At 45.4% G+C, this 13,530-nt stretch overlaps 1 protein-coding gene across 2 annotated transcripts in view; it reads left to right on the top strand.

The window, feature by feature from the left end:
- Positions 1-12,251, top strand: part of Crebbp (CREB binding protein) — a 128,547-nt gene extending 116,296 nt beyond the window's left edge. For both annotated transcript variants that reach the window (XM_063226394.1, XM_003477712.5), the window contains 7 exons: positions 211-357; positions 897-1,010; positions 1,981-2,146; positions 2,342-2,509; positions 5,439-5,600; positions 5,921-6,202; positions 7,614-12,251. In XM_063226394.1, coding sequence (XP_063082464.1) covers positions 211-357; positions 897-1,010; positions 1,981-2,146; positions 2,342-2,509; positions 5,439-5,600; positions 5,921-6,202; positions 7,614-9,755 — 3,181 coding nt within the window. In that variant the 3' untranslated portion in view covers positions 9,756-12,251. The remainder of the gene's footprint in view (positions 1-210; positions 358-896; positions 1,011-1,980; positions 2,147-2,341; positions 2,510-5,438; positions 5,601-5,920; positions 6,203-7,613) is intronic.
- The last annotated feature ends 1,279 nt before the right edge of the window (positions 12,252-13,530 follow it).

Raw genomic sequence — 13,530 nt, 5'->3', positions numbered from 1 at the left:
CCTGATTCCCAAATTTGTCAGCAGGGGTGCAGTTCCTGGGTCTAAGAAACTAGATTAGAAAGAATCACAGTTGTAAGGCTTCTTAAGCCAGTGGCGAGAACTCTGGCATTGTCCCAATGTCCCACGGTGGCCACTTTGCACCAGGTTTAGAGCAAGAGTACCCTATAGAATATGACATCTGTGATCACTGGTCTTTGCCTTTTATTTCAGGTTTGTGGATTCTGGGGAAATGTCTGAATCTTTCCCATATCGAACCAAAGCCCTCTTTGCTTTTGAGGAAATTGATGGAGTAGATGTATGCTTTTTTGGAATGCATGTCCAAGAATACGGCTCTGATTGTCCCCCCCCAAATACAAGGTAGTCTTCCATTCCCTTTTGACTGTGTTAGTTAGCATGTTGTATGTAAGAGCAAAGCTCTAGTGTCATAGAAAAACCTGTGTACTTCAGTACTGTCAAGTGCGATGTGACAGTGCATGGGCCCTGGTCTTACTCTGTTGTCTCTGTTTTACCTAGGCCTGTTACCCTGGAAACCCAGGGGTTGGGAACAGCTAGTTGCACCTGTTTTGAGTGAAGTGTTTCTGCCTAGTGTTAGTTTGGACTCAGTCAAGAATCTGGGTGAGAAAGCCCTGCAAATGGCTTCTCCCAGGTGCCCCAGTACTTCCTTTGACTCTGCTTGGGGAGGGATGCAGTCCCTTTTGTTCAACAACAGAAAATGATTGCTATTTCCGTGGTTGGCAGTGGGGTCTGTGATTGGAGTTTCATCACCCTCTGCTTGGTGGCCACCATAACCACTATAAAAACAGTTTATTTCTGGATGATTTTTTGCATATTGGTATTTGGTTTCATTTTGGACATTTTTCTTGAATTTAAAATGTTCCCATTCCTCATCCCAACAGACGAGTATACATATCTTACCTGGACAGTATTCATTTCTTCCGGCCCCGTTGCCTCCGTACAGCTGTTTACCATGAGATCCTTATTGGATACCTAGAATACGTGAAAAAATTGGGGTAAGTTTGGATTAAATTACTCATAACTCTTTGTTATATTTATATCACTTAAATTTTTTTTTGTTTTTATTTCTAATATATAGAGATTAATTCAAATTCTTCCAATCCACCTTTCCAAGTACTCATGAATTCACCATATTTAACTTCAGGAGAGCACAATAGAAGCTCTTGGTCTCTACTTGCTTCTTTGTTTGCTTTCTACTTTATTGAAGCATGATTTACTTATTATAAAATTTGCCTATTTTGGGCTTACAAATCAGTGGCTTCCTCAATTGTGTAACCATCACCGTAAGTTCAGAATATTTTCATGCCCTTTAGGAGATCCCTGTGCCCCTTTGCTGCCTCAGACTACCACTAATCTACTTTCTCTCTCCTTAAATTTGTCTTTTCTAGATGTTGCATAGGAATAGAATCCTACAATACATGTTTTTCTTATGTCTTTTTTTCTCTAGTACTTGAGTTTTATGTTCTAGATCTGTAAAAAAATGTGAAAAAGGTTAGGGATACTTAATAGAAATGTCTTGGGCTGAATGAGATCTGTTAACATTAACCCCTTTGAAAGAAATACTGAACTTCCTTTCCAGTGTGGAGGAGGAAATAGATAAATTTAGTGCAATCTTGATATGCCTTTTGTGCTTTCCCTTGACAAGCAGTTACGTTTCTAGGCTCTGTGATAAGATTAATGGGATCTCTGCAACCTCAGCTCACCCCATTAACATACCTATGCTAGCCCCCTGTGTCAGGACTACGGCTAGACTTGCACTTAATAAAGGTTCAGCCTTACTCCCACATACACACCCCATTACAGTGGCTCAGAACCTCAGTCTCTTAGGCTCTACTGCCAGCATCTTTCTTCATAATTATTTCAGCCCTTGCTTTTAGTTCCTGCTCCTCAACCATAACTCCTGAAAGGCAGAAATGATTTCACTGACTCTTCTGTTTAACTTATGTGCATATGTATCTCTTTTAGGTATGTAACAGGGCACATCTGGGCCTGTCCCCCAAGTGAAGGAGATGACTATATCTTCCATTGCCACCCCCCTGATCAAAAAATCCCAAAACCAAAGCGACTACAAGAGTGGTACAAGAAGATGCTGGACAAAGCTTTTGCAGAGCGGATCATTCATGACTACAAGGTACCTGAGGGTGTTGGAAGGTGATGACTTTGTCATAGCTGATTGTAATTTTACTCACATACTTAACAAGGCTGTGATAGCATTAGAATGAAAATGCAGGGAACATTTGACCTGTTTAGTCAGTTGATACTGGTGACCAGTGTCACTAGCACCTTGGGCAGTTGTCTCTCACCTCTGTGCTTTACTCTCTCCTAGGACATCTTCAAACAAGCAACTGAAGACAGGCTCACAAGTGCCAAGGAGTTGCCCTATTTTGAAGGAGACTTCTGGCCTAATGTGTTGGAAGAAAGCATTAAAGAACTAGAACAAGAAGAAGAAGAGAGGAAAAAAGAAGAGAGCACTGCAGCTAGTGAGACTCCTGAGGTATAGGCCTTCCCCCAGCCCCTACTAGAGCCATGGGAGGAGGCCTGGTCCTCACAGTTTGCATGTGCTGTGCTTGGCTCATCATCATATATAGCATACCTGAGGTCTGTGTACCCAGTGTGATCCCTGGTAACATGAGTGTTAGACTCTTAAAAGAGGAGGCTAGTTGTCCTATTGGGGAGCCAGGAAAGCCAGTTGAGGTGGGCAAAAGTTACTTAGCTGTGAGCTCCTTATTTGTCAGGTATTTTGTGACAGCTTCTCCTGTAATGTTTGTGCCTTCCTGTACCTGGCCTGTTTTACTAGTTACAGTCTTTGTGTAGCAGGCAATGCACAATGAACTAAACATCCCTGCCCCAGAGGATGTATCATACGTAGTAGGAGAAACAGGAAGCAGTGTTGAGAGACAGTGTACTGTGTTGAAAATCAGGAACCATGTGAAAATTCTTTAAGAAAGCAGTGATGGTGGCACAGATTCAGTTGCTGCTGAGGATGCAGAATAGGATGAATTTGAAGGGTAGCAGTCCTAGTACATAGGGTGGGTCTTTGTGGCATGTGAGGAAAAATCATGAACTAAGAAAACTCTTGTGTGGTACCTGAGCTTTTGCATTGTGTTGTGGTGACTGCTGTTGCATGAGGGAGAAGCCAACAGCTGACTGCTAACATAACTACGGAAATGCCTGGAAAAGTCCCAGAGAAAGTAGGGATGAGACCAGCTCTACCAGGCTGGAGGAGTTGTCAGTTTGTGATGGCATCTGAAGCCCTGGCTCACCCACGCTCACACAGTAAATATGTGATTTGTTGAGTAGATGCTACAGCCCTTGGCTTCTAGCAGAAGAGAGAAAACAGAGACCAGGATGAGATACAGATTCCTGTTGCTCTGGTTTCTGAGAAGAGTTCCAAGATTGTCATCAGTTTTTTTTTTTTCTTTTATTCTTCCTCCTCCTCTTCTTCCTCTTCTTTCTCCTCCTCCTCCTCCTATTTTTTTTTTTTTTTTTTAATTGCGAGGAATCAACTCAAGACTTCATGTTTCCAGGCAGGTGTGGTGCCACTGAGCTATATCTCCAGCCCTTTCATCACTTTGCGACTTCCTCTTGCTAGATTACCCAAGTCTGATCCATAATCCTGCCTTTTCCCTCATAGAGTGACTTAGTACTTGGAAGTTCTTTACCTCTGAGTAATTTTGGAGGAAGTTGAAAAGGCCCACATTCAGGCTGGCCTTGGGAGAGGGGTGTGGGATCACAGTGGCTGATTCAAAGTTCAGTGCAGAAGAGACCAAGTGACTACTCCAGACTCGGAGGGTCAGTACATCTCAGACTGAGGTTGGAGGGGGTATGGGAACCATGTATGTGGCCTTGCAGAGAACAAAGGTGGGGTTACTTCAGAAAGAGAAACCTGCCCAACTATGGGAACCACTAGGGCTTGGTCAACAGTCCTGACCACTGTGCTGGCTCCAATTTTGGAATCTAAAGCCCACCCCTCTTCCAAGGCTAAACTGAATGTGGCCTTTCCAACTTCCTCAAAAAATCTGAAGAAAAGTCACACAGAGACAAACATGCTTAGATATAATTGCAAGGGAAAAATAAATGCTGTGGCTTTAGATAACAAAAAGAAAAAGCTTTTTAGTTTGTGGCTGTATTTTCTAAATATTATGCATTTTGTATTTCTTTCATAATTTCTTAAAAATGGGCTTTATTTTTTACTGTTGGGGTAGGTGCGTTGGTTGGGTAGATGGGTGGTTTATTTTTTGGAGACAAGGTGTAGTCAGAGTTGACCTTAAACTCACTACATAACCTAGACTGACCTCAAAACTTGCAGTGATCCTCTTTGCCTCCGCCTCCCAATTGCTGAGATTACAGGCATGCACCTGACAGTCCTCACTTTTTGGAACAGTTTTAGAGTTTATAGAAAAGTTAAGCAGAGCTCTAATACCAAATTTTATTACATCCACACTTTGTTGAAATTTCCTCAGTTTTTCCTTAATTTCCCTTTTCTGTTCCAGGGTCCAGTCTAGGACCTCACATGGCATTTTGTCACATCTACTCAAACTCCTCTTGGTACCAACAGTTTCTCCAGCTCCATATTGTTTAGAGCAGGTAGATCTTCCCACAGATAAGTGCTCCTTCCCTGCTCTCACAAGCTGTCTTCTCTGCATTAAATGAAATTCGTGGGCTGTGGGTGTAACTTAGTAGTAGAGCACTTGCCTAACGTGTGTGAATTTCTAGGTTTCATTCACATTCAGTACACACTGTAATCCAGCACTGAGGAGGCTAAGATCTCTATTTCAAAACCAGCTTGGGCTGCATGAGATTTTTTTTTTAGAAAGTTCTCTGGACCAGATGTAGGTAGGTTTTTCCACACTGAACTGTAATACAAACAAGTAATAATCATGAATTATTTCCAAAGTAGGATCATTTGAATTAAAGATTGAGACCCTTAGTCTTCAGCCAAATAGTTAATTGCCGACAGTGGATTATAGACTTGGTAGGAGGCAACAGGGTTAGGGAGGTATCCTGCCCTCACATAGGCCTATACTAAGATTCGGAAAGGCTGCTTGGGAATTCCTGCTTCTATCAATCTGACTTCTTCCCGCATTTGTATCTTTCTTGTGTCCTCTGCTGAAAACTCACCCTGTGGGTATTTGGAGTGCTTCTCAAAACACAGCAAACTACTGAGAAAGCAGAAAGGGAAATAGTATGTCTGTATTTAGTGCAACAGTGGGGACCAGTGGAAAACTTCTGGTCTCCCCAGGTTCTTAATTAGCATCCACTTTCCCTTGAGAGGTGAAATGGCCAGGCCTGGCGAAGTACTGCATTTCCATATGTATGACCTGTTGATTCCTTGCCTTAGGCCAGGTTTCCTGGAACTCTGTAGCCTGGGAGCTAGCTGGGAGAAGAACCTGGCCTGTCTGATTGCTTTGTTGTGGTTGCAGGGTAGTCAGGGAGACAGCAAGAATGCCAAGAAAAAGAACAACAAGAAGACCAACAAGAATAAAAGCAGCATTAGCCGAGCCAACAAGAAGAAGCCCAGCATGCCCAATGTATCCAATGACCTGTCCCAGAAGCTCTATGCCACCATGGAAAAACACAAGGAGGTAGTAGCATGGGCCAGGTGGGAGGTACTGTTGGTATTTTGGTCTACCGAGAGCAGCAGCTCTGCCTCTGTCCAGGAAAACGGATAAGGCTCAGGTTCAGCTGTCCTGGAGATTCTTATGCCGGTCTATGGTGAAAGGAGGGTTATCCCCAACAGGCGGAACTAGCTAGTTTTATAATATTTTGTGATTTGTCACCAGTTCCATTCCATCCTAATGAGCCTTTAAGCAGTTATAGTTTCAGCTGACCTCCTGTTCTTCAGGTGAAAGTATCCCTGCACTTCAGCCCCTCTCTGTGGGACTAATCTAGATTCTCTCTACAGGTCTTCTTTGTAATTCACCTGCATGCTGGGCCTGTTATCAACACTCTGCCTCCAATTGTGGACCCTGACCCACTGCTGAGCTGTGACCTCATGGATGGGCGTGATGCTTTCCTCACCTTGGCCAGAGACAAGCACTGGGAGTTTTCTTCCTTGCGTCGCTCCAAGTGGTCCACACTGTGCATGCTGGTGGAGCTGCACACCCAGGGCCAGGATCGCTTTGTCTATACCTGTAATGAATGCAAACACCATGTGGAAACGCGTTGGCATTGCACTGTGTGTGAGGTAGGTCCCAGCACTGGAATTTCTGACCAAACATTCTCTGGATGCCAGAGTTCACATTTGTGCACAGCAGTATCTGTGCTGACCTTTCCAGGGTTAGGAGCTAATCATACTGTCTTCTTCCCTATGTTTCATTAATTCCTACTCTACAACTAGCACACCTCTAGGCCTCTCAAGTGCCAAGTCGCCCTGACTTACAGGGTGCCAGAAAAAAAGTTTCCAGGGCAGCTCATGGTCTTAGTCAAGTTTGCAGAGAGGCACTGGTTGACATGTGGGAATTCTGACCTGTTTCCTCTGTTTTGTCTTGCTAAGGGATTATTGGTGTCTTTTGCCCTTTGGTCAGTGTCTCAAGCCCTTCCCTGGTTGTTCATGGTAGACCCAGTGACTAGCTTGCTGGCTCCCCCTTGTAGAGATTTGGACCACACATTTGAATGGTTGAGACTGCCTCTTACAAGCTTGTGTGTTAGGTTGTGTTGAGCCCTCTGGCTCCTTTTCTACAGACAGTGTCACATAGATCACACTTCCCATTTGTCATCTCCTTTCTCCCAGGATATCCACAGTCAGCTTGCCTTGATGTTATCTGGCATGTCGTGGGTAGGATAGGCAAGATGGAGGATTCCTTTGTGCCTGCCTGGCTCTTCCTTATTTAACCATCCTTAAATGCCTCTCTTCCTTTTTTCCAACCATGTGCAGCTTCCTCTGTCTTCTTTCTGCTTTCTTAATCCTGAGATTTTCATGCCCTTTCTTTTAGCAGTTTTTAGAGCTGGCCCTAAGCCCTCCTTTTTTGTGATAAGGAAGGACCATTTGACACTCTGGCTAGTTTGTTCCTTCTTCCTGGGAAGACTCTCCATGGCCTCTGGTGGCCTTCAAGGAAATGGCCATAGCATCCCTTATCCTGCTAATCACAGGCTTCCTGATTAGATGAAGAATCAAAGGGATATGGCAGAGATTGATTAATGCTTCTTTTTTTTGGTCTTTTTCTTTTTCATGGATACCGGGGATTGAACTCACGACTGCCTGCTTACAAGGCAGGCGCTTATGCCGCTGAGCTAAATCCCCAGCCCAATTAATGCTTTTCAACAGCAGGGAATGAAGGAAGAGGCCAGTGTCCACTGCGTAGGAGCCTTAGACACACACTGCATTCTGTGTGTGATCAGGAGCAAGATTAGGACCAGGCAGCCGAATGTGGTGGCACTTACATGTAATCCCAGCAGTCAGGAAGCTGAGGCAGGAGGATCGCTGCAAGTTCAAGGTTGGCCTGGGTTACAAAGAGTTCAAGGCCATCCCAAACTGCATAGTGAAACCCTAAGACAAAAAAAAAGTTAGGCCCTAGCTAAGACCCACTGATAGGGCTAACCAGGGGTCTTGCATGGCCTTGTGCTTATATTGGCCTGTCCTCTTTCCCTGTCTGCAGGACTACGACCTTTGCATCAATTGCTACAACACAAAGAGCCACACCCATAAGATGGTGAAGTGGGGGCTGGGACTGGATGATGAGGGTAGCAGCCAGGGTGAGCCACAGTCCAAGAGCCCTCAGGAGTCCCGGCGTCTGAGCATCCAGCGCTGCATCCAGTCCCTTGTTCATGCCTGCCAGTGCCGCAATGCCAACTGCTCACTGCCATCCTGCCAGAAGATGAAGCGGGTTGTGCAGCACACCAAGGGCTGCAAACGCAAGACCAACGGAGGCTGCCCAGTGTGCAAGCAGCTTATTGCTCTTTGCTGCTACCATGCCAAACACTGCCAAGAAAACAAATGCCCTGTACCCTTCTGCCTCAACATCAAACACAAGCTCCGCCAGCAGCAGATCCAGCACCGCCTACAACAGGCCCAGCTTATGCGCCGTCGGATGGCTACCATGAACACCCGCAACGTGCCTCAGCAGAGTTTGCCTTCTCCTACCTCAGCACCACCTGGGACCCCCACTCAGCAGCCCAGCACACCCCAGACACCACAGCCCCCTGCCCAGCCCCAGCCCTCACCTGTGAGCATGTCACCAGCGGGCTTCTCTAGTGTGACCCGGACTCAGCCCCCTATGACAGTGTCCGCTGGAAAGCCCACCAACCAGGTGCAGGCCCCTCCACCTCCTGCCCAGCCTCCTCCGGCAGCAGTGGAAGCAGCCCGGCAGATTGAGCGGGAGGCACAGCAGCAGCAACACTTGTACCGAGTAAATATCAACAATGGCATGCCCCCTGGGCGCACAAGCATGGGGACCCCAGGGAGTCAGATGGCCCCTGTGGGCCTGAATGTGCCCCGACCCAACCAGGTCAGTGGGCCTGTCATGCCCAGCATGCAGCCTGGACAGTGGCAGCAGGCACCCATCCCCCAGCAGCAGACAATGGCAGGCATGCCCAGGCCTGTGATGTCCATGCAGGCACAAGCTGCAGTGGCCGGGCCACGGATGCCCAGTGTGCAGCCTCCCAGGAGCATTTCACCCAGTGCTCTACAGGACCTGCTGCGGACCCTGAAGTCACCCAGCTCCCCTCAGCAGCAGCAGCAGGTGCTGAATATCCTCAAGTCAAACCCACAGCTAATGGCAGCTTTCATCAAACAACGCACAGCCAAGTATGTGGCCAACCAGCCTGGCATGCAGCCCCAGCCTGGCATGCAGTCCCAACCTGGCATGCAGTCCCAGCCCAGCATGCACCAGCAACCTGGCCTACAGAACCTCAATGCGATGCAAGCTGGTGTGCCAAGGCCCAGTGTGCCTCCACAGCAGCAGGCAATGGGAGGCTTAACCCCCCAGGGCCAGGCCCTAAACATCATGAACCCAGGACACAACCCCAACATGGCAAGTATGAATCCACAGTACAGAGAGATGCTGAGGAGACAGTTGCTCCAGCAGCAGCAACAGCAGCAGCAGCAGCAACAGCAGCAACAAGGCAATGCCAGCATGGCCGGGAGCATGGCTGGGCACAACCAGTTCCAACAGCCACAAGGACCTGGAGGCTATGCTCCAGCTATGCAGCAACAGCGCATGCAGCAGCATCTTCCCATCCAGGGCAGTTCCATGGGCCAGATGGCTGCTCAGATGGGACAACTTGGCCAAATGGGGCAGCCTGGGCTGGGGGCAGACAGTACTCCAAATATCCAGCAGGCCCTGCAGCAACGGATTCTGCAGCAGCAACAGATGAAGCAGCAGATTGGGTCCCCAGGCCAGCCAAACCCCATGAGCCCCCAGCAGCACTTGCTCTCAGGACAGCCTCAGGCCTCACATCTCCCTGGCCAGCAGATCACCACATCCCTCAGTAATCAGGTGCGGTCTCCAGCCCCTGTCCAGTCTCCACGACCCCAGTCCCAGCCTCCACATTCCAGCCCATCACCACGGATACAGCCCCAGCCTTCACCACACCATGTCTCGCCGCAGACTGGTTCCCCCCACCCCGGACTTGCAGTCACCATGGCCAGCTCCATGGATCAGGGACACCTGGGGAACCCGGAACAGAGTGCAATGCTCCCCCAACTGAACACCCCCAACAGGAGCGCACTGTCCAGCGAACTGTCCTTGGTTGGTGACACCACGGGAGACACACTAGAAAAGTTTGTGGAGGGTTTGTAGCATTATGAGAGCATCACTTTTTTTTTCCATGTTCTTGGACCTTTTGTACTGAAAATCCAGGCATCTAGGCTCTTTTTATTCCTAGATGGAACTGTGACTTCCAAGCCATGGAAGGGTGGATTGATGTTTAAAGAAACAATACAAAGAATATATTTTTTGTTAAAAACCAGTTGATTTAAATATCTGGTCTTTCTCTTTTTGTTGTTTTTTGTTTGTTTGTTTTGGGAATTTTTTTTCCTTTTTGTTTTGGGGGGAGGGGGCTTGTTTGGATTATTTTCGTCATCATGGCTGGTGACTCATGTCTTTTTTTAACGGGAAAAACAAGTTCATTATATTCATATTTTTTATTTGTATTTTCAAGACTTTAAACACTTACGTTTAAAAGTGAGAAGAAAAATAATATTCAGAAACTGGTTCCTGAAATAATGCATCTTATAATGTATCCCGATAACTGTCTGATGTTGCGGGAAGATTTTTTTTCTATAGTGAACTCTGTGGGCGTCTCCAAGTATTACCCCTGGACGATAGGAATTGACTCCGGCGTGCACACTCGTACACACCCACACACATCTATCTATACATGCTGGCTTAAGCCAAACTCTTGTCTTGCAGATGTAGAAATTGTTGCTTTGTTTCTCTGATAAAACTGGTTTTAGACAAAAATAGGGATGATCACTCTCTTAGACCATGCTAATGTTAATAGAGAAGAAGCATTCTTTTCTTTCTTCTATGTGAAACTTGAAATGAGGAAAAGCAATTCTAGTGTAAATCATGCAAGTGCTATAATTACTATAAATAAGAAAATTCAAGAAGATTCAATCACTGTATAGACTGGTAAAGTACCAACTCATTTCTTATATCATATTGTTAAATAAACTGTGTGCAACAGACAAAAAGGGTGGTCCTTCTTGAATTCATGTACATGGTATTAACACTTAGTGTTCGGGGGCTTTTTTGTTATGAAAATGCTGTTTTCAACATTGTATTTGGACTATGCATGTGTTTTTTTCCCCATTGTATATAAAGTATCGCTTAAAATTGATATAAATTACTGAAATTTTTAACATGTATTCTGTTCTTTAAGATCCCTGTAAGAATGTTTAAGGTTTTTATTTATTTATATATATTTTTGGAGTATGTTCTTTGTAAAACATGATTCTGATTGTTCACTTGGAATGGAGAGATTGGGGCTACGGTCACAGGGGCATTGGGAGTAGCAGCTGGGAAACAGGCCAGCACCCACCTTGGGGACTTCCTTCCCAGAGACTAAGGCAGCCACTCAGTGTCAGCCTTGTGGTTGATGCTCACAGGAGTTACACCCATACTGCAAAGGGGCACCAGTGGGTCTGAAACAGTACTGTGCTTCCAGCCCATTTCCCTGGTACTGTTCCGTTTTGTAGCCAGCCCTCCTTGCTTCTGTGCTTTAGGCAAGAATCTTCCCCTCTCTATACACAAGTTCCAGAATTGGTGCAAAGAGTGCTCTAAGGACTCAAGATGGTTCCTGTTTCCCCTGCCTCCTTTAGGTCCCCACCCACCCCCACCGCAGCCAGTATACCAGCCATCATTCAGTGGGAAGGATAGCTCTGTCAATCTGTCCTTCATAGCCTTGGTATAAGGGAGCTCAGGAACACCACGTACTGCCCTGGGGGCCACCAAGAGGTAGATTCCACACACTGGCAGGGTCTGTTTGATAGTGCCCTTACTAAGCAGGTGATACAAGCTTGAGAGTACAGTGAACATCATGTTTAAGAAAACGGAGAACTGAAGGTAATAGATAGTCACCCCCCTCTGTGAACTTCACCCCTTGTCTTTCAACCAAAAGGTGATCTACATAGGGTGAAGGAGTCATAATGGTAAATTCAGAAATTGTGGCTCACACAGCTGCTTCTTGGTTCTTAGGTTCATAGATGAAAATACACATTTTAAGAGTTTTGAGTCTTGAGTTGAAATGTGAATTATTAAATTGGTTAATTTTAAGACCACAATGTTAACACTCCCAGCCAATCTCCATCTTGCCCCATTCCCAGACTGAAAAGCATGGCAGTGGAAATGTGCCCTGGCTGGGTCCTTGCACATTAACCATCCTTTGAGAATCTCCTTTTTCACCATCAAGGAAGTACTGAGCCATATGTTCCAACAAGAAGCATATACCAAGCCCTTACTCAGAAGGCTGTGATCTCCAGTGTATACCCTTTCCCTGAGAGCAGTGGGGGCATCTTTTTCAGATCATCCTGGAATTCAAAAATCTGTCTTCATCCTCTTTGGAGTCTGCATCCTATGCAACCATTCTGAGCAATCCACATGTCAGGATGTGGCAAAGGGTGTGACCTGTGGATACTAACCCTAAGCTTGTCTAAGAGAATTTCTGTAAGCCGGAGAGCCCAGATGCTGCGTCTCATGCTGTATACTTAAGAGAAGAAAAAAAGCCCTATATTTGTGATTAAAAAGAGGGAACTTGAAATGTGCTGGTGTTTATAATAAAAGCTGATAAAACTGCTTGGATTCAGAGATGGTTCCAATTAGCTAATGATCCTTAGCATTAGCACATCAGCTAATGACAGTGAAGGTGTTTGGTGGTTTGTCCCAACTGAGCATACATTTGACACTGTCTTTTGAATTTCTAGATTTTTAAAATCTAAAATACATCTGGGTAGCATACAACCTTACATTCTTAGGGTGGAGGTAATGTAACTTTCTATTTGTTTTAATTGCTATGAAATGAAGCCAAAGTTCTGTTGTTTTTTGGTACTGGGGATCAAACTCCTGACCTTGTGCCTAACAGGCAGGTGCTTGAAGCCACTGAGCTAAATCCCCAGCCCATAGCCAAAGATTTCATTTGAACCAAAATGTGGTTTTAGCATTCTATGATAAAATTATAAGGTAATGATTGTAGCCATTGTGCTGCCAGAAACTTCAACATGAAAGGTGTGCTGGGAGCTACAACTACAGTGTTGTAGCAGGTATGTAGAAGCCTGTAGGAATAAAAAAAAAAGTTCATTTGGGACTCTAAAGAAATATGGTAGCTTCATAGGGATATGTGTTAATTTCATATTCACTAGTTGTATAATTTTATGGTACATAATAAGAATGGATAAACAGTTAAGTTTCATTAAAAGAATGGGGGGGGGGGGGGCTTTCTTGTCCAAAGTTTTGGGCTCAAGAATCTCAAAATCCAGCCCATCGTTGTGGCTCATTCCTATAATTCCAACACTCGGGAGGCTGAGACAGGAAGATTGCCCCAAATTCAAGGCCAGCCTGGACTTCGCAGAGAGTTCACTATATAGAGCCTGTCTCAGAAACCTGACTACATAGACCCTGTTACAGAAAAAATCCTGCCTCAGACTCCCAGATTATGTATATGCACCACTGTTTGGCTCTACACTGAGCTGCATCAGCCTTTTAAAATTTTTCATTTCAGTAATGAAGATTGAAGCTGGGGCCTTCATAGTAAGTTGTATCTTCAAGCCTTTTAGAAATTTTGAGACAGGGTCTTTCAAAATTGCTTAAACTAGGTTCAGGCTTGAAGTCCTGGGGTTACAAAATGTGTACCACCACAGCTGGCTTTAACATTTTTTAATTTTAAATTTCCTGGAGCTGGCCTGGAATATAGAAGCCTGCTCTAGCCTCATAAATAGCTGAGATTACAGATACTCATCAGCTCCCATATTTACAGAGGATTTGCTAGAATTCTTGGCTATGTTACTAATCACTAAAATTTCAAAGGGAATTGATGGCTATAAAACACCTTAAGAAATGTTGGGGGGGGGGCTGGGGG

This window comes from Cavia porcellus, unplaced genomic scaffold (assembly GCF_034190915.1).
Source record: "Cavia porcellus strain 051 isolate PalLab524CR breed Dunkin Hartley unplaced genomic scaffold, mCavPor4.1 scaffold_16, whole genome shotgun sequence".
Lineage (NCBI taxonomy): Eukaryota > Metazoa > Chordata > Mammalia > Rodentia > Caviidae > Cavia > Cavia porcellus.
The sequence above is the reverse complement of the archived record's forward strand: the minus strand, read 5'-3'. Positions and strand labels throughout refer to the sequence as shown.